Here is a 21375-nt window from a genome sequence, read left to right on the forward strand (position 1 = left end):
GGCTCAGAGTCGGTCTCTGGGGAACGAGGTTTGTGCGGAGCGTTTCAGGGGGACGTGTCCCCTCCCCCACCTTCCGAGCCTCTGGGCCAGGACCAGCAGCTCGCTCCGGGCGGGCGAGACCCCCGCCGGCTCTTTAAAAGAAGCGGAACGTTCCCGCCGCGCCTCCGGTGTCGCGGGGGCAGATTTCACCGCCACACGGCGGGTCCCTCGCGCGGAGCGTCCGCCGGCCGCCGAGTCTCTCCCGGCTCGTGTCTCTGCCGCGCTCGCCATGGACGCGTTAGCGGCCGAGCTGGGGGCTCTGACCCCGGAGCAGGCGGCGGCTCCCGTGAACACGGTGGAGGTGAGCGAAGGGACGCGGATAAAGGCGCCGGAGGAGGAGGGGCACGCTCCGCTTTGGCGACGAGCGGCGGCGCCCCCGCGAGCTGTCCCCCCGAGGCCCCTGTTGCGCCTGCGCAGAGGCTCCCGCTTCAGCCATCCCTCTTCCCGCAGCATCCGCTACTGCGCATGCGCCTAGGCCCCGAGGTTCGATTTTCCTGGATCTTTCCTGGCTCCAGGCACCTGGGTCCCGAGTCACCTGTGGCGCATGCGCAGGATCAAGCCACCCTTTCGACGTTGGCCTGTCCCTCCCCGCAAGCTCCAGGCGGCTGCTCCGCCTGGCAGCCCCCGGGGCTGGTGCCAGTGACCGGGCAGCCAGTGAGATGCTCGCAAGGGGCACGGCCTGGTGCTGTGCAGCCTCCTGTGCCATTGAGCCCAGCGGCTGGTGGAGGGCGCCCAGCCTTTCCCCGGGGGACCGTGGCCGCCCCGGGATGTCACAAGGCCAGCGAGCACCCCGCTCAGTGTGGGCAAGGGCAGGCACGTGTGAGCCGCCCGCGATGAGGCTGCCTAACACGGCAGGAGACGCGCCAGCCTTGTCTACACAGGGCAGTTAGCAGCGTTTCTCATGCGGTGTGATTTCAGTCTCGATAACGCCTGTAGAGGGTGACACACAAAGAGCCTGGCTCTTACCTACCCCCAGGGAAATTTGCCTATCTAGCCCTGTATCTACCTTACGCTGCTGCCCATCACCATAGTACTTGAACCACTTCCATGTAAAATGGATAGCGATAGCAATAGCAATGTTCCTCCCGGACTTTGTGGCGTGTCTGGCACTTCTCCTTTTTTGGGGTAAAAGCACTGCATGGGTTAGGGGCTTTGTTTTTGATATTTTTATATTTTAATCCCCCCGCCCCCTTTTTTTGGTAGGGGTTTAGTTGATAGAAGGGGGATGTCAGAAATGTAGCCTTGAAACCAGTGACTCATCGCTGTGTTACCACCTCTTAAACGTATCACTGTGTTGATAGTGTCTGCATCAGTAGCTGCTACTCATACAGTGCAAAGAGCCCACTACTGTATTCCATTGCAAAGTGAACTCATTATGTGCTCCCTTAGGACCTCATCCTCCAAGTGGGGTGGCCACCTTTTCAAAATGCAAAAAGAGGACACATGCAAGAACCCCACCCCTTCTGTGGCCCTGCCCCTGCTCCTCCTTTCCCCCTGAGGCCCTGTCCCTTGGCCAGGTTGGCAGGTGGAGCAGACTGTGCTAAGAGCCACCCAGGGAGCCCCGGACCCTTCACCTGCCCTGGGTGGGGGGTTTGGGTGCCCAAGAGTAGTGAGGCACGTGTGAGCCGCCCCTTAGGATGTGCCGCCCAGGGCAGGTGGAGGGTCTGGGACTCCAGGGCTCCCCACAGCGGCCTGGGCTCCATGGGCAGCTCTTACTATTTCCCGGCTCCGGCTTCTGACCTCAGGGGGGAAGAGGAGGAGCAGGGGGCAGGGCCTCGTGGCGAGAAGGGACTACAGCCCACCTCAGCCTCCGTGACTGCGAAGAGGCTGATGCTGTCCTAAGCCTCGGGCAGGTGCAGATTGGCACCGCAGGGAATCTGGGACAAAAGCTGTCCCAGAGTCATTCAGCCTGGGACCAGGACTTGAAATGTACATTTTGGGACTGTGCCATCCAATTAGGGAAGGGTGGTCACTCTACCTGCAAGGTGTTGAGCCACCTTAGTTTCCACCGAGTTCAATGAATTGTGGGTGTCTGATGCTTCATGGAATCAAGCCCACATATAGTAGGCACAAGAGGGTTGAGGCTGCCAATTGCACTGTTGGTCCTGTATCTGTGCAGCTGCCCTGAAACTAATTTTGGCCCAGTTTTACTTGTGATGCGCATGAGTTTATCCTACAGGGCAAACCATGCAAAGTTATAACCCTTTATTGAACCCACTTTCCTCCATGCTCATGTTTATGCATACTACTACATACCAAAATAGTTTGTTGTGATACAGCAAGATTTATTTTTAAACAGTGGTGGAAAAATTTTACCTTGATTTGCATTCAGTTCTTCCTCCCTAGGTTTGAAATGTAAACATTAGGCTGTTCCCTTTATTTTATGTTTTTTACCTTTCTCCTGTTGAAATATGAAAAACAAAGTTAGACTAAGACTGAATAAAAATCAACTGAATTTCATGTCTTTGAAAGCAAGTGATACAAACAATATCTGGGACTCCAATATAGGATATGTCAATAACAATTTTTTGACTTACTTTTAGTTCATTTTAGAATTGCACAGACCAGTTGAATATATTATTTAATGTTCAGAATCTTAGATGTCTTTGAATCTTTAGATACCTATAAAGTTAGACATACTGTTAACCTGCAAGTCATGTTTGTCTGAATGTTTTGAATCTACTTTTTAACTACAGTAATACCTGAGATTACTGTACAGCTGAAAGAAGTTACAGGAATAAGTCTTTATTTTTTTCAGTTTTGACAGTACTTTGTGTTTGGCTGTGGGCATTAACATGTGTAGGATTAGGACCGTAGTTTTCTCTCTTGCAGAAAATAAAATAAAACACTTAAACTTTCCGAAGGAGTGGCTCTTTTTCTTTTTTTAAATAAATCAGGACATAGTATTTAAGTAGTGTTTTCTCAGAAACTTGTATTTTGTTAGCTTGTTTTTAAATTGAAACTGTATCCCTTGACTGTCTGTGCCTTGAATATAGTTTGTATTGCACACCTGGATTATTGTATGATTTGAATTGTCATTTGCTTGTTCATATTAGTAATTTTGATTGACTAGTTACAGTCCCTCTTTTCTACATTGACTTGACTTTAAATAGTCTTAATGGTAGAAGTAGGATTGCCAACTTTGTAATGTATAAAAACTGGAGACTCCAGCAGGAGTGCAGAACCTCCTCTGAGGCCCTCCCCGCCCCTTTCTCCTGAGGCTCCACCCCCCATTTGCTCCTCTTTCCCCCTCCATCCATCTCTTGCTGCATTCCCCACCCCACCCCACCCCCCCCAGCCCTCGCATGGGTTAGGAGGGACTCACCTGCAGAGCCGGGGCTGGGAGCTGCAACTGCCAGACCCAGGTAGAAGGCGGCCTCGGCTGAATAGGGGCTGGTGCGGGTGATGACTTGGCGCCTTCCCGCCTCCCCTGTCCGCAGTAACCGGACTTTGGGTGTCCGGTCAGTAGATATGACTGGACGCCCTCAAGTCCCCTTTTCAACCAGACTTTCTGGTCGAAAACCGGACACCTGGCCACCCTAGGTAGAATAGTAGTGATTAAGCTTTTTAGATTTTTGTTAGATACACTCCTGCAGCTATTTCAAATTGTGTGTTTTGTTTTTTGTTTTTAGGAAAAATGGAGACTTCTTCCAGCTTTTCTAAAGGTTAGTGTTGCTTTTCTAAAGGTTAGTGTTGCTTTATACATTTCACTTGTACATGAATGTTCAAGCTCTGAAACTGAAAACAATTTAACTAGTGCAAGACTGACTTGCTACAGGCAGTGTTTTGACAAGATAAAAGATGGTCAGAACTGTGTTTTAATCTTAAAACCTAATACATTCATTTTAAAATCATATGTCAGCATGGTTTGCAGATTCTCTAAACTTTTTATTTTCAGCCCTTGTCCTTCAGCACAACCAAAACCCCATAGTTCTCACATTTAGTTTCCTTTCTTGTAAAAGTAGGTACTCCCCAATAGTCTTTCTCCTCTCCCAACACTAATTCATGGCTGCCGAACCTCTCAGAATCCATTAATGCCTTGTACAGCCAGACTTTCCTCCAATCCTGTATGCTCCTCAGTCCACCCTCCAGAGCATCAGAAAGCTTCCGTTTCTCTGATTAACCTCAAAAGTTCTCTATTTTGTTTCGGGCTTTTTCTATGCTTTTTTATTTTATTATTCCCTACAACATTTTCTCTCTTTATCAAGTCCATTATTTTTTCTTCTCTCTGTCTTTCCTCTTTTTTTAACCTCCTTCTATGTCTTTTCCTCTGTTATTTCCCAGACCACCTGTCCCCTTTCCATCTAGAGTTTGCATTCTCTCTACAGTCATCCAGTTCCTGCCCCCATAATATGAGAGGCAAGCCTATTACGTAAATGAAAGTTTGATTAATCTCAAAGGGAATAATTTCGGGCGTCTCTCTTTAGAGGTGGCCAATTTTTTTAGCCAGTTTGAAACAGTGGTTTATGAAATACAGGCAGTGATTTTGTTTTTTTTATTTCACTGTTACCCAAGGAACCAATCTAGCTCATTGGTCTAGGGCCTGTAAAACACTTACTAGGCAGATATGGTCTCTGTCCCATAGAGCTTGCAATCTAAAATCCTGAGCCGGCAAAGATGCATGCATGCATTACTTCACTCGTGCATGTGAGTAGCTCTGCTGAACTCCGGGACTTCTCATATAAGTGTTTGCAGATTTGGGTCCTCATGAAAGGTAACTCACAAACAGTGAGTAATAATAAGTAGGTGGGAACCACCAGGAGTCTCTCACTACCTCTGCTGTTATATGGGGGCAGGATGTGTCCCTGCACATATCCGGTGCAGGAGAACAAAGTCCAGCAGTCATTTATGTGCTTTACTGTCATTCTGGCCCAGGGCTGTGGTGGTACCTGGGGCCTGCCTAATACCCATCTCATTTACGACTCCTTCCTTACATCTCTCCCAGCCACCTCCACAAACTACTTGCAGAGGCTTGAAGTAGTGACATCATTAGAACCCCTGAGGCTGTAAGAATGTTCTTACTGGGGGAGGGCTGTTGGGACCATGTGTCCCAGTGCCCTGGTTCTGCAGGCATAGGTGGAGGAGATGCAATTTGCTGTATGCTTTACATCAAAAGTTTACATCCTTCACTGTGTCCTTTTGTCACATAGCATTGTATTTGTGCCAACACCATACAATACAAATGCTGCGTATTGTGATTTTTGAGTTGGAGTCAAATTTTTGATAAATCTCTGTTCATTTCTTCTGAAAGAAGTTTAAAAGTTAGACAAATAGTGATAGAACCACATATTTTTTATGTAAGAACATAAGAATGGCCATACTGGGTCAGACCAAAGGTCCATCCAGCCCAGTATCCTGTCTACCGACAGTGGTCAATGCCAGGTGCCCCAGAGGGAGTGAACCTAACAACAGGTAATGATCAAGTGATCTCTCTCCTGCCATCCATCTCCATCCTCTGACAAACAGAGGCTAGGGACACCATTCCTTACCCATCCGGGCTAATAGCCATTAATGGACTTAACCTCCATGAATTTATCTAGTTCTCTTTTAAACCCTGTTATAGTCCTAGCCTTCACAACCTCCTCAGGCAAGGCGTTCCACAGGTTGACTGTGCACTGTGTGAAGAACTTCCTTTTATTTGTTTTAAATCTGCTGCCCGTTAATTTCATTTGGTGGCCCCTAGTTCTTATATTCTGGGAACAAGTAAATAACTTTTCCTTATTCACTTTCTCCACACCACTCATGATTTTATATACCTCTATCATATCCCCCCTTCACCTCCTCTTTTCCAAGCTGAAAAGTCCTAGCCTCTTTAATCTCGCCTCATATGGGACCCGGTCCAAACCCCTAATCATTTTAGTTGCCCTTCTCTGAACCTTTTCTAATGCCAGTATATCTTTTTTGAGATGAGGAGACCACATCTGTATGTAGTATTCAAGATGTGGGTATACCAAAGATTTATATAAGGGCAATAAGATATTCTCCATCTTATTCTCTATCCCTTTTTTAATGATTCCTAACACCCTGTTTTCTTTTTTGACTGCCACTGCGTGGACGTCTTCAGAGAACTATCCACGATGACTCCAAGATCTCTTTCCTGATTAGTTGTAGCTAAATTAGTCCCCGTCATATTGTATGTATAGTTGGGGTTATTTTTTCCAATGTGCATTACTTTACATTTATCCACATTAAATTTCATTTGCCATTTTGTTGTCCAATCACTTAGTTTTGTGACAGGTTTCAGAGTAGCAGCCGTGTTAGTCTGTATTCACAAAAAGAAAAGGTGTACTTCTGGCACCTTAGAGACTAACCAATTTACTTGAGCATAAGCTTTCGTGAGCTACAGCTCACTTCATCGGATGCATTCAGTGGAAAATACAGTGGGGAGATTTATATACATAGAGAACATGAAACAGTGGGTGTTACCATACACACTGTAACGAGAGTGATCACTTAAGGTGAGCTATTACCAGCAGGAGAGCGGGGGGAAGAAACCTTTTGTAGTGATAATCAAGGTGGGCCAGTTCCAGTTGACAAGAACATCTGAGGAACAGTGGGGGGTGGAGTGGGGGAATAAACATGGGGAAATAGTTTTACTTTGTGTAATGACCCATCCATTCCCAGTCTCTATTCAAGGCTAAGTTAATTGTATCCAGTTTGCAAATTAATTCCAATTCAGCAGTCTCTCGTTGGAGTCTGTTTTTTCACTTTTTTTTGTTGAAGAATTGCAACTTTCAGGTCTGTAATCGAGTGACCAAAGAGATTGAAGTGTTCTCTGACTGGTTTTTGAATGTTATAATTCTTGACGTCTGATTTGTGTCCATTTATTCTTTTACGTAGAGACTGTCCAGTTTGATCAATGTACATGGCAGAGGGGCATTGCTGGCACATGATGGCATATATCACATTGGTAGATGTGCAGGTGAACGAGCCTCTGATAGTGTGGCTGATACGATTAGGCCCTATAATGGTGTCCCCTGAATAGATATGTGGACACAGTTGGCAACAGGCTTTGTTGCAAGGATAGATTCCTGGGTTAGTGCTTCTGTTGTGTGGTTGCTGGTGAGTATATGCTTCAGGTTGGGGGGCTGTCTGTAAGCAAGGACTGGCCTGTCTCCCAAGATCTGTGAGAGTGATGGGTCGTCCTTCAGGATAGGTTGTAGATCCTTGACGATGCGTTGGAGAGGTTTTAGTTGGGGGCTGAAGGTGATGGCTAGTGGCGTTCTGTTATTTTCTTTGTTGGGCCTGTCCTGTAGTAGGTGACTTCTGGGTACTCTTCTGGTTCTGTCAGTCTGTTTCTTCATTTCAGCAGGTGGGTATTGTAGTTGTAGGAATGCTTGATAGAGATCTTGTAGGTGTTTGTCTCTGTCTGAGGGGTTGGAGCAAATGCGGTTGTATCGCAGAGCTTGGCTGTAGACGATGGATCGTGTGGTGTGGTCAGGGTGAAAGCTGGAGGCATGTAGGTAGGAATAGCGGTCAGTAGGTTTCCGGTACAGGGTGGTGTTTATGTGACCATCGTTTATTAGCACTGTAGTGTCCAGGAAGTGGATCTCTTGTGTGGACTGGTCCAGGCTGAGGTTGATGGTGGGATGGAAATTGTTGAAATCATGGTGGAATTCCTCAAGGGCTTCTTTTCCATGGGTCCAGATGATGAAGATGTCATCAATATAGCACAAGTAGAGTAGGGGCATTATGGGAGGAGAGCTGAGGAAGTGTTGTTCTAAGTCAGCCATAAAAATGTTAGCATACTGTGGGGCCATGCGGGTACCCATAGCAGTGCCGCTGATTTGAAGGTATACATTGTCCCCAAATGTGAAATAGTTATGGGTGAGGACAAAGGCACAAAGTTCAGCCACCAGGTTTGCTGTGACATTGTTGGGGATACTGTTCCTGACGGCTTGTAGTCCATCTTTTTGAAGTTCTTCACAGTCTGCTTTGGTCTTAACTATCTTGAGCAGTTTAGTATCGTCTGCAAACTTTGCCACCTCACTGTTTACCCCTTTTTCCAGATCATTTATGAATGTTGAATGGGATTGGTCCGAGGACTGACCTTTGGGGAACACTACTAGTTACCCTTCTCCATTCTGACAATTTACCATTTATTCCTACCCTTTGTTCCCTGTCTTTTAACCAGTTCTCAGTCCATGAAAGGATCTTCCCTCTGATCCCATGACAACTTAATTTACGTAAGAGCTTTTGGTGAGGGACCTTGTCAAAGCCTTTCTGGAAATCTAAGTACACTATGTCCACTGGATCCCCCTTCTACACATGTTTGTTGACCCCCTCAAAGAACTCTAATAGATTAGTAAGACATGATCTCCTTTTACAGAAACCATGTTGACTTTTGCCCAACAATTTATGTTCTTCTATGTGTCTGACAATTTTATTCTTTACTGTTGTTTCAACTAATTTGCCCGGTACTGATGTTAGACTTACCAGTCTGTAATTGCCGGGATCACCTCTAGAAAGAGCCTTTTTTAAATATTAGCGTTACATTAGCTATCTTCCAGTCATTGGGTACAGAAGCTGATTTAAAGGACAGGTTACAAACCATAGTTAATAGTTCCGCAATTTCACATTTGAGTTCTTTCAGAACTCTTGGGTGAATGCCATCTGGTCCCAGTGACTTGTTACTGTTAAGTTTATCTATTAATTCCAAAACCACCTCTAACGACACTTCAATCTGTGACAGTTCCTCAGATTTGTCACCTACAAAGATGGCTCAGGTTTGGGAATCTTCCTAACATCCTCAGCCATGAAGACTGAAGCAAAGAATTCATTTAGTTACTCCGCAATGACTTTATCGACTTTAAATGCTCCTTTTTATCTCAATCGTCCAGGGCCCCACTGGTTGTTTAGCAGGCTCCCCGCTTCTGATGTACTTAAAAAACATTTTGTTATTACTTTTTGAGTTTTTGGCTAGCTGTTCTTCAAACACCTTTTTGGCTTTTCGTATTACATGTTCATTCATTATTCGTATGCTGAGTTTTTGTAAAATTTTGTATATCAAAATAATTTTGTCTGGAAGTCATTTTTTGTTGTATTGCTTTCCTTAAATCCATGGGGACTTCATAGAGTCGTAGAAATGTAGGACTGAAAGGGACCTCAGTAGGTCTCTTGGTTAATTTCCTTGTTTCTGAAGCAGGACTAAGTATTATCTAGACCAGAGGTGGGCAAACTACGGCCCGCGGGACCGTCCTGCCTGGCCCCTGAACTCTTGGCCAGGGAGGCGTACCCCGGCCCCTCCCCCGCTGCCCCCCCTCTCCCACAGCCACGCTGCCATATGGGCAGCGCGGCTTGCGCCTGCCCACCTCCCAGGCTTTCCAATAAGCCTGTCCTGCTGCTCTAAGCAGCATGGTAAGGGGGCGGGGTGTGTGGGGGGTTGGATAAGGTCCCGGAGGGCAGTCAGGGGACGGGGCGGTTGGAGGGGTGGAGGTTCGGGGCGGGGGCGCTCAGGAGACAGAGAGTGGGGGGGTTGGATAGGTGGTGGAGTCCTGGGGGGGTGGTTAGGGACGGGGGTCCTGGGAGGGGGAGGTCAGGAGACAAGGAGTGTGAGTGTGGGGGGGGAGGGTTGAATGGGTCAGGGGTCTTGGGGGGCCTGTCAGGGGGCAGGGCTGTAGATAGGGGTCGGGGTGATCAGGTGACAAGGAGCGGGGGGGACTGGGAGTAGGGGGGTTACATAGGGGGTGGGGTCCCGGGGGGGCGGTTAGGGGCAGGGGTCCCGGGAGAGGGCAGTCAGGGGACAAGGAGCAGGGGGGGGTTGGATGAGTCAGGGGTTCTGAGGGGGGCAGTCAAGGGGTGGATGGGGGCAGGGGCAAGGCTGTTTGGGGAGGCACTGCCTTCCCTACCTGGCCCTCCATACCGTTTTGCAACCCCGATATGGCCCTCAGGCCAAAAAGTTTGCCCACCCCTGATCGAGACCATCCCTGACAGTTGTTTTGTTTAAACTGTTCTTAAAATCCTACAAGGACAGAGATTTCACAACCTCCCTTGTTAATTTATTCCAGTGCTTAACTACCCTTACAGTTAGGTTGTTTTTCCTAATGTCCAAGGTAAATCTCCCTTGCTGCAATTTTAAGCCCATTACTTCTTGCCCTGTCCTCAATGGATGGATGAGAAGAACAATTGATCACCCTTCTCTTTATAAAAAACCTCTTTTTACATACTTTTGAAGGCTGCTATCATGTCCCCCGTCAATCTTCTCTTCCCCTAACTAAACAAATGCAATTTTTTCAATCTTTTTTTATAGGTCATGTTTTCTAGACTTTTAATCGGTGTGGAGCCAGCTGGGTAATTCTTGAGTTAGCTATTGCTTTCAATTAATTTTAAATGGAACCTTCACACATCTTCATAAAGTGAAAATTATATGTATGTTGCTAGTTGCTTACATTATGTATGTATGGTTCTAACCACTGGACCAACCTTCCCCTATAAAAGCTTCCTTTTCTTTGCAGCTTGTGGCTGATTATTTCCATGGAGTACTGAGACCCAGTGTCCCTTAGAGATGCTATGAAAAAAAAATGCAGTGTATTATATTTACCTTCCATTTTTTTCTAATACAGTACAACCTTTCTAATGCTTGCATTGGTTAAACTTAATCCTGAACATCTGCAGCATTGATTTCTACTTGTTGATATCTGGTGGGTCCTGCTTCTGAACCATCAAGAAGCAATGGGTGGTGTAAGTGCTGGTAGGATGATGTTTCCTGCTTTGCAAGCAAATGGGAGGCTCTATCTGGAGCTGTTAAAGTATCTCCTGCAGGAGAGGCCTAGAAGCTACTAGTTTCATGTCTGTGGCATACTGTGTCTCCTGGTACTTGCTTATTACTAAGGATACGGTTCTATCACAGAGGTCACGGATTCTGTGACTTTCCAGGATTTCCATGAGTTCTTCTGGGGCAGGCCTGAAGCAGCAGCTGAGGTTGAGTGAGCACCCCTGGGGCTGGAGCAGCAGCAGTCACCCCTTCCCGCAGGAGCAGCAGTGGGATTGGAGCAGCTGCGGGCAGTCAGCCTGGGTGCTGCTGGAGCAGAAGCCACCAGCGACAGCCAGCCCTGGGGTGGGCCGGAGCAGCAGCTGTCAGAGTAGCAGCCACCACCAGGGGTGGGGCTGAAGCAGCTGCAAGCGGCAGCACTCTATTAGTTTTGTTCTCACCCCCAGGGGATTTTTAGTAAAAGTCAGAGACAGATTGCCGGCTTCTGTGAATTTTTGTTTATTGCCCACAACCTGTCCCTGATTTTTACTAAAAACTATCCATGACAGAATCTACATTCCTCCCCCAATTCTAGTGTCTCTGGGGCAGGTTGTCTGAGGCTTTTCTCATTCAGTCTCTCACATCTTGCTGGACCTCTCCCTCTTTTTTACCCACCTTATAGCTGTAACCTGAGTCTGCTCCTTGACCTTTTCCTTTATCCCACACAGTTTTTCTGTCTTTAGATCTGACAAATTATTAATATCCCAGGCATCTGCCATAATGGTAAACTGGCAAAAAAAATGTTAATTCACAATGGCTTTCCCAATTATTCATGCAAACTTATGAGATTGAGTTATATGCACAGTTTGTGCTATAAAACTAGTAAATTTCAGATGAGGCTTTGTTGAAATCAGTGGAGTTATGCTGGTATAAACCTGGAGACGTAGTGTAGAATTAGACTGGTCACCCTGTGGGTTTCCAGAAACTCGTCAGCTAAAAAACTTTAAAGTTGATCCAGAAACTATTATAAGTAGAACTAATTCCTACATATTAATTTCTACATTGCTTTCGTGACTAATTTTTCCAAGGCTAATTCTGCTGTATATGCATTGTTTTGTTTTAGGTGAAGGGACTTGTGAAGCAGCACATAGACTCATTCAACTATTTCATCAATGTAGAGGTATGCTTCCTTGGTGGAAAGGGAATAAGGCCAGGGGTCGGCAACCTTTCAGAAGTGGTGGGCCGAGTCTTCGTTTATTCACTCTAATTTAAGGTTTCACGTGCCAGTAATACATTTTAATATTTTTAGAAGGTCTCTTTCTATAAGTCTATCATATATAACTAAACTATTGTTGTATGTAAAGTAAATAAGGATTTTAAAATGTTTAAGAAGCTTCATTTAAAATTAAATTAAATGCAGAGCCCCCCCGGACCAGTGGCCAGGTCCCGGGCAGTGTGAGTGCCACTGAAAATCAGCTCGCATGCCGCCTTTGGCACGCGTGCCATAGGTTGCCTACCCCTGGAATAGGCCTAAATTTACAAAAGTCTTGTGACTCAATTATTTTTTCTTTTTTGCAGATAAAGAAAATCATGAAAGCCAATGAAAAAGTCACAAGTGATGCTGACCCAATGTGGTATTTGAAGTAAGCATAAGGTTGATTTCTGTATTGGTGGTAGCAGTATAAGTATTATCTTGCATAACAATTTGTAATTGACTATAAAAATGTACATGTAGTTACATTGTGATATACTTGAGAAGGATGAGGTAAACCACACTCCAAATAAGAGATCTCTTAGAGCTTTGAGTGACCACATTAAACAGAATTGATAGCCATGCAGTAAAAATACATTGTAGTGATGGTTTTTCAGTAGTTTGGTGAATTCTCATAGCTGAGGCGCCAATATAGCTCTTCATTTGCAAAGGTAACTTTGCTTTTATATTTGTACGTGAATTCCAAGACTTATTTCAAAATTCCAGATAGAGCATAGATCAAGCGCTATGGGATACTCTGGGAATGCATCCGATGAAGTGAGCTGTAGCTCACGAAAGCTTATGCTCAAATAAATGTGTTAGTCTCTAAGGTGCCACAAGCACGCCTTTTCTTTCTTCTGGGAAGACAGTTGCTATTTGTTTATTATTAGAATGGGAGATTGTCAAAATGAATTGTGTTGAAAAATGGACTCTGCTTCCTTCAGTTCTACCACACAAATATCTTCGTGGTTGATAATAGCAATGTTTGTGTTACAGATACCTCAATATCTATGTGGGGATTCCAGATGTTGAAGAAAGCTTTAATGTAACAAGACCTGTGTCTCCTCATGAGGTAATCGTGAATTCAACTGTGGATTTCATTTCATGTTTACTGGTGGGTGGGTTGATATTGTGTGTAGCTTTTCCTGCCCAGTATCTCTTTGCTGTCAGGAAAGATTCTTATAATGGCCAGGTGTATTCCTAGTTGGGAAAAGAAGGCATCATTAGTTAACATTCTAATTGTAAGAAAATCACTCCAGTGGTTGTGAAATGACTAAATACCTGAATAACTAATTGTTCACTTTTTAAAAACTCTTCTTCCCGTTTAAAGCAGCAGGTTCTCCTGATAAAACAAAGTGAATATTGTATGAGAGAATATATATATTCATATTTCATGGAAAAAACAGCTTTTAAAAAACATTGTTTGCAAAATCAACCACTCATAAGTTAGGAAGTGCCAGAATTAAAGTTGTCTGCGTAATATTAATTCAGTCCATCGTGCATTATGATAGTTTTTCCCTGTATCATGTTGGATGTCTGAGACAAAGCCAGGACTAGAACCCAGAACCTGGTGCTTCTGGGTTCCCATCCAGTGCCTTAACCACAACATCCTTAATGTTCTTTAAATGTAGTCTTTTTTGCACCTTTGTAGTCTTTGAGCACCTGTCTTTGAGAGCTGGTAGGTCCTCCGCACACTTGAAAATCAGATCATTTACTTAAGTAAGAGCCTACATATGGACTTTAGATTTTAGGCACCTGTCTGGCTCCTGTTCCACTTCTCTGCTCTTCATGGAGTTTGTGTTCATTTTATTTTCTAAAAGGGATAAAATATAGGTGAGTGTTCTCAAGCTCTTTCATGATCTGGGCTACTTTTTTTAAGGAATTGTCTCATGGATCACCACCTCCCTTTCAGTTCATGACCACATACCGTTCCTGTGACAATTATCCCAATTGCTCCCACACAAAAGTAATACTAGAGAATTATTTAATGTTGTGTTTTTACTGCCATTTAGCAGCGGGAAAATAGGAGGAGAGCTGGCACCACGTGACCAACAAGTTTGAGAACTGCTGGTGTAAATTAATTTTTGTTACTGGAGAAACTGTTTGCCTTTAGCAGGGAAAAAAGACACGCAATATGCAGTAATCCTTCGGGCCCATCTTGTGTATAGACATGTCCTCACCCACAGGGCAAACTGTCTTCCATCATAAACCTGCATTTTACTCCATATACTGTTAATTCTGTATTCATAGCTGTACAAAACCTTCAATGAGTACATCAGAATCCTGAGAATGTGCCTAAATGAAGGTAACATACTCAAAGGCTGAGGCCATGAATAAGATATAGTATGTAGCTTTGAAGTCTTCTGGTAATGCAAATGAACCTTGTATCAACATTGCAGACGTGTATGTTTATGCAAAACTAGTTTGACATTGGATTTCTGGATTGGGGAGAGAAGACTGGTGAGATCAAGAATGACAGAGCCTTGGACTATTTTATGCCCTAGCTCTGTGAGTGCTGCTCCTATCGATGATATCTGAGGAACTTGCATGTGGGGATTTAGGGAATTGAGAGAAAGTGACATTTTAAGATTTCAACCTTTTATAACTCCTCTTTCGTAAGAGAAGCACCATGTAATTGTCCATTATTATATTTAAAAACTAGCTAAATGTCCTTTTTTAATCTTACACATTGGCTGCCTTACGAGGCTTTCAATTGCCGCATGCTGTTTGATGTTAAGGTACAGTACATAGAGACATGCCTGAACCAAAACACCAGATCTGAGCACCGGTGGGAGTGGGGATGGTCTTGAAATCCAGATCTCAATTTTTGCAGATTAGGGGTACCTGCATTTGAGGAAGGTGCCATCGCTTTAAAAGTTAAATGGCTTCATGTGGCCACAATGTTTCCATATGAAGAAGCAGTTACCATAGCTGCTATTGAAGTCTTGAAACTTTTTTTTTTTTTTTTTAAAACAAGAGACTTTGGAATTCCTTGGATTTTGTTTCACAGACACTGAAGAGACTCAGTCTAGCTCTCTTTTGCTTTCATCCTTCGTGGTTGTAGGTGGGAGGCCAGGCAAAAGTGGGATCTTCTGAGTAGATCTTGAGAATCTCCACTCTGAAGTAAGGGTGAAAAATGTCTATTTATCTCTTTCCTTTTAAGTGTCGCTTGAGAGATATGACCTACTCTGCCCCAATTACAGTGGACATTGAGTACACTAGAGGTAGCCAGAGGATTATTCGCAATGCATTACCCATTGGCAGGTAAGATACAAATATCAAGATAGCAGTATCAGTTTTTGTGTGTGCCATCAATCTCATTGGTGTGAAACTTAATCACTATATAAAAAAACTAGGGAAAGCTCTTTTTCCACCTTAAAATTAAAATTAAAAATAAGCTTGCAAGTGGAGCTTGGTGAATAGCAGCTGAGAGGATATGTTTCTGTTGGTCTCTTTGCAAATTTCTTTTGTTTTTTCCAGAGCTTTTGGAAGTTGTAATTTGAATCTCTTCCCCAAAACTTGATTTATGCCTAGCTAGAGAGAGATAAAGAGACAAATACTACAGCCTCAAGCAGGGCTATTTTAAAGCAAAAATTGGGCACATTAGCTTCACACCTCAGCCTTCTTTACCTGAATTGGAGAATTTTGGGAGGTCTGCTACTGAAAATGGATGGCAAAAAGCAATAAATGCAAGCATCACCGGATTCCAATCTTGATAAAATTCTCCTTTAAAATTCTACCAAAGTGATATTTTGAGTAGATGTGGCTGTGTAGAGGCAAGAATACCAATTGAGTAGACCAAGGATGTGGTTGCCAGTATGGCTAAGAACACTTAATTCCTCAAAAAAGAGGATGGAATGCTTGAAAGGGGAAAAAAAAGAAGCCCTGAGAATTCTAGAGGGGCCAGAGGACCCAGTCCCCATAGTTTTCACTAGGACAGGATTCCAAAACTCCTTAAACTAGATAAAATGGCTCTTCTATAGACAAGTGGTTAAAAATGGCAGTGGCCTACAAAGAATATTTCATATATCACCTGAAAAATAACACAGCCTGAATACTGGCTGCAAGCAGCAGGAGGAAGAGATTAAGCTCCGAACATTCTCTAGTCCCTGACCTTGATTCCCGAAGCAAAATAATTTCTATTGAATTTGTCAAGAGAACATGGATCACAGAAGTATAGGTATAGAGCCAAACTTACAGTAAATGCAAATAAGTTTTTTCTTATTTCTGAGCCTTTACTTGATTGAAAGATTGTTTGAAAGAATTTCTGGGTACAAATAGGCCTTCATAATCATTCCATGTAGTGACTTAGATGTAATTAAAAAAAAAAAAAAAGTGATCAAGTGAAAGTACATTTTCACAAAAACTTGTATGTAGCGATCACTTATCAAGATACTTCTACACCATTGCATCAGATATAGTGATCTGTTGTGGCTACAGGAGGGAAATGCAGCTGGGTGAGCACTTAGATTGTCATAATTCACTTAACATTTTTTCTTGATTTTTCTACACTTTTAAACAATGAAAGGAATGAGGATTTGTAAAGCAATCGTGGTATAATAAGCCAAAAAAGACCAAAGTATTCCACAGACCTAGTGCACTATATCTGTACACTAAAACCAGCAGTTTTCTATACCTTCTCCTCTCCTGTTAAGTGGGAACATTACTGCAAGAAAAAAGAAAATATTCTTCTGGCACAGCACTGATGTACCAATCTATTTTGTGATTTGAAAATGGCTCCAGTGATCCTATGCATTTATGATTTTAATTCCAAATGCAATAGACTAACAAGTTCCATGTCTGGATGAAAGGTGAGTCATAACAACAAACTTTCAGCTTGGTTTACTTAGTAGAAATATTACATTTAAAACAATATCCAAAACTACTGGTTAACAATGAACATTTTATATAAAAGAACAGCCAATGATATACAAAGGAGAGGGAACTTCATTAAACACATCAGTCCTCTGATACTACTCTAGATAGCTAAACAAGTTTTTAAATGTATAGATTCCAAAAAGTGTGTTTTTAAATTTTTAAATATGTTAAAACAGGTAATATCTGACTGGGAATATATTTCCACCTCTTTTTGGAACAATGTGTTAATCTTTTCATAAACCTTTAAGTTAATTTGCTTGCCCCAAGGGAGCACATGTCATACTCTCTTGTTTGATTTGCAGTTCAGCTGGAAACAGAAAGTTTGCATATGTTTTTTTTTTTTTTTTTTTTCCTTGTGCTGTTGTAGTGGGAACATAGAGTAGCTATAAGTTTTGGTGGGGAAAGTGGCTTCTATTGTGTTGTATGAGAGAAATCTTTGGACAGAAAAAAAAACCCCTATAACATTTTATTTCATTCCAAATTAGTTTGCCTGCCTTTTGTATTTCTGTATGCACTTTCAATGTGCATTGGCTCATTATTCCTCTCCCCATTTTTTGTTTCTTTTCTTTTAAAAAATAAAACAAAACATTTGAAGCTGTTTGCTTGGGAGAAAAAAAAATCAATCTGACTCCTTTTCCTTAAATGAGTAAATTTGTCGTCTTATACTGTGACATGGAAGCTGCAAAGTAACATGTTTTCCATCATCAAAAAATTGAGGGTTGAAGCCTGTTCCCATTGGGTTTTCATCATGATATCTGCATACCCCATTTTGGTTCTCTCTAACAACTGGTTATGATTCCTGAAATTAGTAGCCAAGGAATTAGGCCAATCACATTTGTGATCTAGGATAATGACTGGCATATAAAGCTACTTATTTCTAGTGAGCGAGTGAACACACTGTCCCAAGAAGACATTACTGGAGCAATTAAGATATCTGCATAGATGCATTGCTGTGAGAAGATAGCAATTCTTCTTCTTTATTAAATACAGAAATTTACACACAACTAGGTCAGTCGCTTTTTATTTTTAGATTTAAGTATATGAAAATGGCCAAGAAGTCCATGAAATTGAAAAGCTCCAAAGGAAAGGAATAAAGTTTAGTTAGCGAGAGATGACTGAATTTAAAGTTTTCAGGAGTCCCATTTGATGAAGTGGATATTTAGTTGCATAGCTGCCTCACAGAGCTCTTAAACACATTAGGATGAAATTCATCCCAGCGAAGGGGGCCAGGGCAAAACTTAAGCATTGCTGAAGTCTCATATAAGCGCTATTTGGAGGACTTATGTGGAGCTTGGGCCTTACGCAGGCCTCTACAAAGGAGTAAATTTCACTGTAATGATGAATTAGTTACACTCATCTGTAGGAAGAACCATGGCACATGGCTGTTTTTTTTAAGCAAATACAGTGTGTGAATAAATTACTTTTTATCACGTCCAGAACGCAGTTTCTTTTCCTTTGAAATAAAGTGCCCTCACTTCTCATAGACTTTTTCAATGAAAAATGTAAGGTTTGAAAAAATATCCTGTGAATCTGACTAAAAAAGCATTTTACAGTAAGAAAAGTGGATGATTTTACTATGAGAACTCCAGAATTGCTTATTAACCAACAGCAAAAACTCAGACATACATACATTGGCAAAAGTGAAACAGTTGAATGAACTTTTCCTGGGATCTCGCACTCTTTTTGTTTGGGTCACATATTACAGCACTTAGGTTTTTTACACATTTTGTCAGAATATTTGATGATGATACACACAATGGGAGGGAGTTAAAGGAGAGGAACTTTAACTCAGCTTCCTTGCTTTTGTACTTTACTTCTGATCTCTACTTTTGCAAGTCCCCTGGGTTGTAAATGTTCAACACATTTTCTCCAGGTTTGTCATCACTGACTGTTGTAAGGTCTGTGACTTCTCATGTTGTCATTCTTCTTAATTTACGGTACAAGGATAACTGTGGTTTTCTTACAGAATGCCTATAATGCTGCGCAGCTCCAATTGTGTTCTTACTGGGAAAACTCCAGCAGAGTTTGCCAAACTTAATGAATGCCCTTTAGATCCAGGTACTGTCTTCATCTAATTAATTTTCCTTCTGTGGCTTTAGTGGTTTTTTCCTCTCTAAAAGATAGTTTTAGAGATAGAAAAATAATCTCATCTGCTTGTACGTACTAGTTATTTTCCTAAGAAGATCAGTCAGGCTCTGTCTAATTATCATAATGGGTAGCTACTGAATATACACTAGTAGTTAAAGAAGCAAATAAGTTTTCATGTGTATTTTATAAAGGATGAGAAACAGTTCTGACAATATGGAAAACAGTATGCTCAGACAGGTCCCCTGGCCTCAGAAGTCCAACATTTTGAAAGGGTTGAGGTAAGAATGCTGATTTGTGAGGGGAGAATAAATATTCAATTTATTAATACTGGGAATGCTAAGAGGATAAAAGGACATTTTAAAAATGTACAGTATGGTTAAAGAGTAAGTACTTCTATTCCCCTTGTTCTGTAGAGCAAGACCAAGGCGGAAAAAGGTAAAACTGAAAGTGGGTGGCTTTTTAAAATTTTGCACCTTAAAAAAAGGGAAAGGTTACTTACCAGTATCTATGATTCTTCTAGTATATTGCTTCTGCGGATCTGTTCTTTCCTGGTGTGGGCATACATATATTCCATGAGTGGGATATACAGAAGCAATTCTCAAAGGAGAGGAAATACTTGTTTACATTGTATAATTAACCTGTGGAATTCACAGCTCAGGGAAAATACTGTACCAAATTGTTCAAAAGTTTCTTGAATGTTTATATGCATGACTAACATTTGTAGCTAGAGTGCATAAGCTAGAGACAAGTCTAACACTTCGACATAAATTGATGATTTCTTAGAGTAGGATTGAAATTTTCCTTCACCGATATAATGTTGCATTATTGGCCAGATATACTTTGCTTAAAGGACAGGTTTCAGAGTAACAGCCGTGTTAGTCTGTATTCGCAAAAAGAAAAGGAGTACTTGTGGCACCTTAGAGACTAACCAATTTATTTGAGCATAAACTCTCACAAAAGCTTATGCTCAAATAAATTGGTTAGTCTCTAAGGTGCCACAAGTACTCCTTTTCTTTTTGCTTAAAGGAGAAGCCCAGTGCTCTGATCCAGTACAGCATCTCCTATGTTTCCCTTATAGAAGTAGGGATTTTAAATTAAAGTTACTAATGTCAGTAACCTGGCTTTACCATGATTAAAAAAAAAAAATTGTTAATGGTTCATAGGGAAACTACCAAAAGATAGATATGTATATAATCCAGAAAGCTGGGGAAATACAGATGTTATCTCTACCTATCTCTGCTTGTTAGCAACAGATGTCAAGATCTTCATAATTTCTTAATTGTCCATACTACTTTTATTATTTTTTATTAAAGACAGATTTTTTTAAAAAAGTTTACTTGCTTTGGTTGTAGTTTTTCATCAGTGTGTTGACTTTTCTCTCTTTTCTCCCCGCCTCCCACCTTTCCTGTCATTTATCAAAGTACTTTCAGGAAGTGCCTTTATGATTTCCCTGTTCCATTTTATCTCTGTGTTCATTTGTTATGATCACAAAACACCTTGGCGTAAAATGCTATACAAGTTGAGGATTGTTCCAAGTCAGATTTCTGATTAGAATACAATAACACGAAGTATAGATTCTTCATTGCTTCAGTTACTACAATAGAATTGAAATGAGTGAAAAAAGGTTAATATTAAATTAATGTTTCACTGGAGAAAGTAATTATGGAAACCAAGCTTATTAATTTGAGGTCCTGTGTTGGTAATTTGCTGAGCACCTCACGTGGTTAGTCCTTTTAATCATGATGTCTTAATCAGGTGCTGTTCTGGCAAACAATTTTATTTGTGGTTTAACTTGAAGTACCAACAGTTCAACAACATCCTTTTGATAAATATTTTCTGTCTGCCTTAGGGTTCTCTTTAGCACCTATCATTGTTGCAGATAAGCACTTTCCAGCAAGATCTTAAGATCCCAAGTAGATCAGCATAACAAGATTCCAGCAAGATATAATAGTCTTTTCTCTCTCCATAGTTATAAGAGGTTCCCCTTGGATTAGAATTATATATAACATTTTGTGAGATGGTGTTTATTCCCCCTCTTTTCCTATTATGTAATTCTCTTTATGCATTTCTTGTAGTTTAATTTTTTAATTTACTTTTATGTTTATACATTATAACATTTTTGAAACTATATCGTAAGAGGTGAATAATAGCTGAGGAAGATGAAGTGCAGACCCATTTTTCTTCTCCATTTGGTAGGTGGCTACTTCATTGTCAAAGGTGTAGAGAAAGTCATTCTTATTCAAGAGCAGCTATCCAAAAACAGGATCATTGTGGAAGCTGATAGAAAAGGGACAGTTGGAGCTTCTGTTACCAGGTATGGCAAATGCACTGCAATCTCTTAAGAGTCTTGTTTATGTCATCACTTGGAAGTTAACTTTCATTTACTTCAGTTTAGTGCAAAAAATATTGAAAGCACTTTTAGCACCAC

General features: G+C 42.0%; 1 protein-coding gene across 5 annotated transcripts in view; it reads left to right on the top strand.

Moving 5' to 3' along the window:
- The first annotated feature begins 212 nt into the window (after nt 1-212).
- Nucleotides 213-21375, top strand: part of POLR3B (RNA polymerase III subunit B) — a 121418-nt gene continuing 100255 nt past the window's right edge. For all 5 annotated transcript variants that reach the window (XR_013347361.1, XM_077828899.1, XM_077828906.1 and 2 more), the window contains exons 1-8: nt 213-340; nt 3672-3704; nt 11853-11909; nt 12308-12372; nt 12978-13053; nt 15145-15245; nt 18826-18917; nt 21144-21261. Coding sequence is in view for 4 of the 5 variants with exons in the window: in XM_077828899.1 (XP_077685025.1) it covers nt 269-340; nt 3672-3704; nt 11853-11909; nt 12308-12372; nt 12978-13053; nt 15145-15245; nt 18826-18917; nt 21144-21261 (614 nt within the window). In the remaining variant the exon portion in view is untranslated. The remainder of the gene's footprint in view (nt 341-3671; nt 3705-11852; nt 11910-12307; nt 12373-12977; nt 13054-15144; nt 15246-18825; nt 18918-21143; nt 21262-21375) is intronic.

This window comes from Eretmochelys imbricata, chromosome 1, assembly GCF_965152235.1.
Source record: "Eretmochelys imbricata isolate rEreImb1 chromosome 1, rEreImb1.hap1, whole genome shotgun sequence".
Taxonomy (NCBI): domain Eukaryota; kingdom Metazoa; phylum Chordata; order Testudines; family Cheloniidae; genus Eretmochelys; species Eretmochelys imbricata.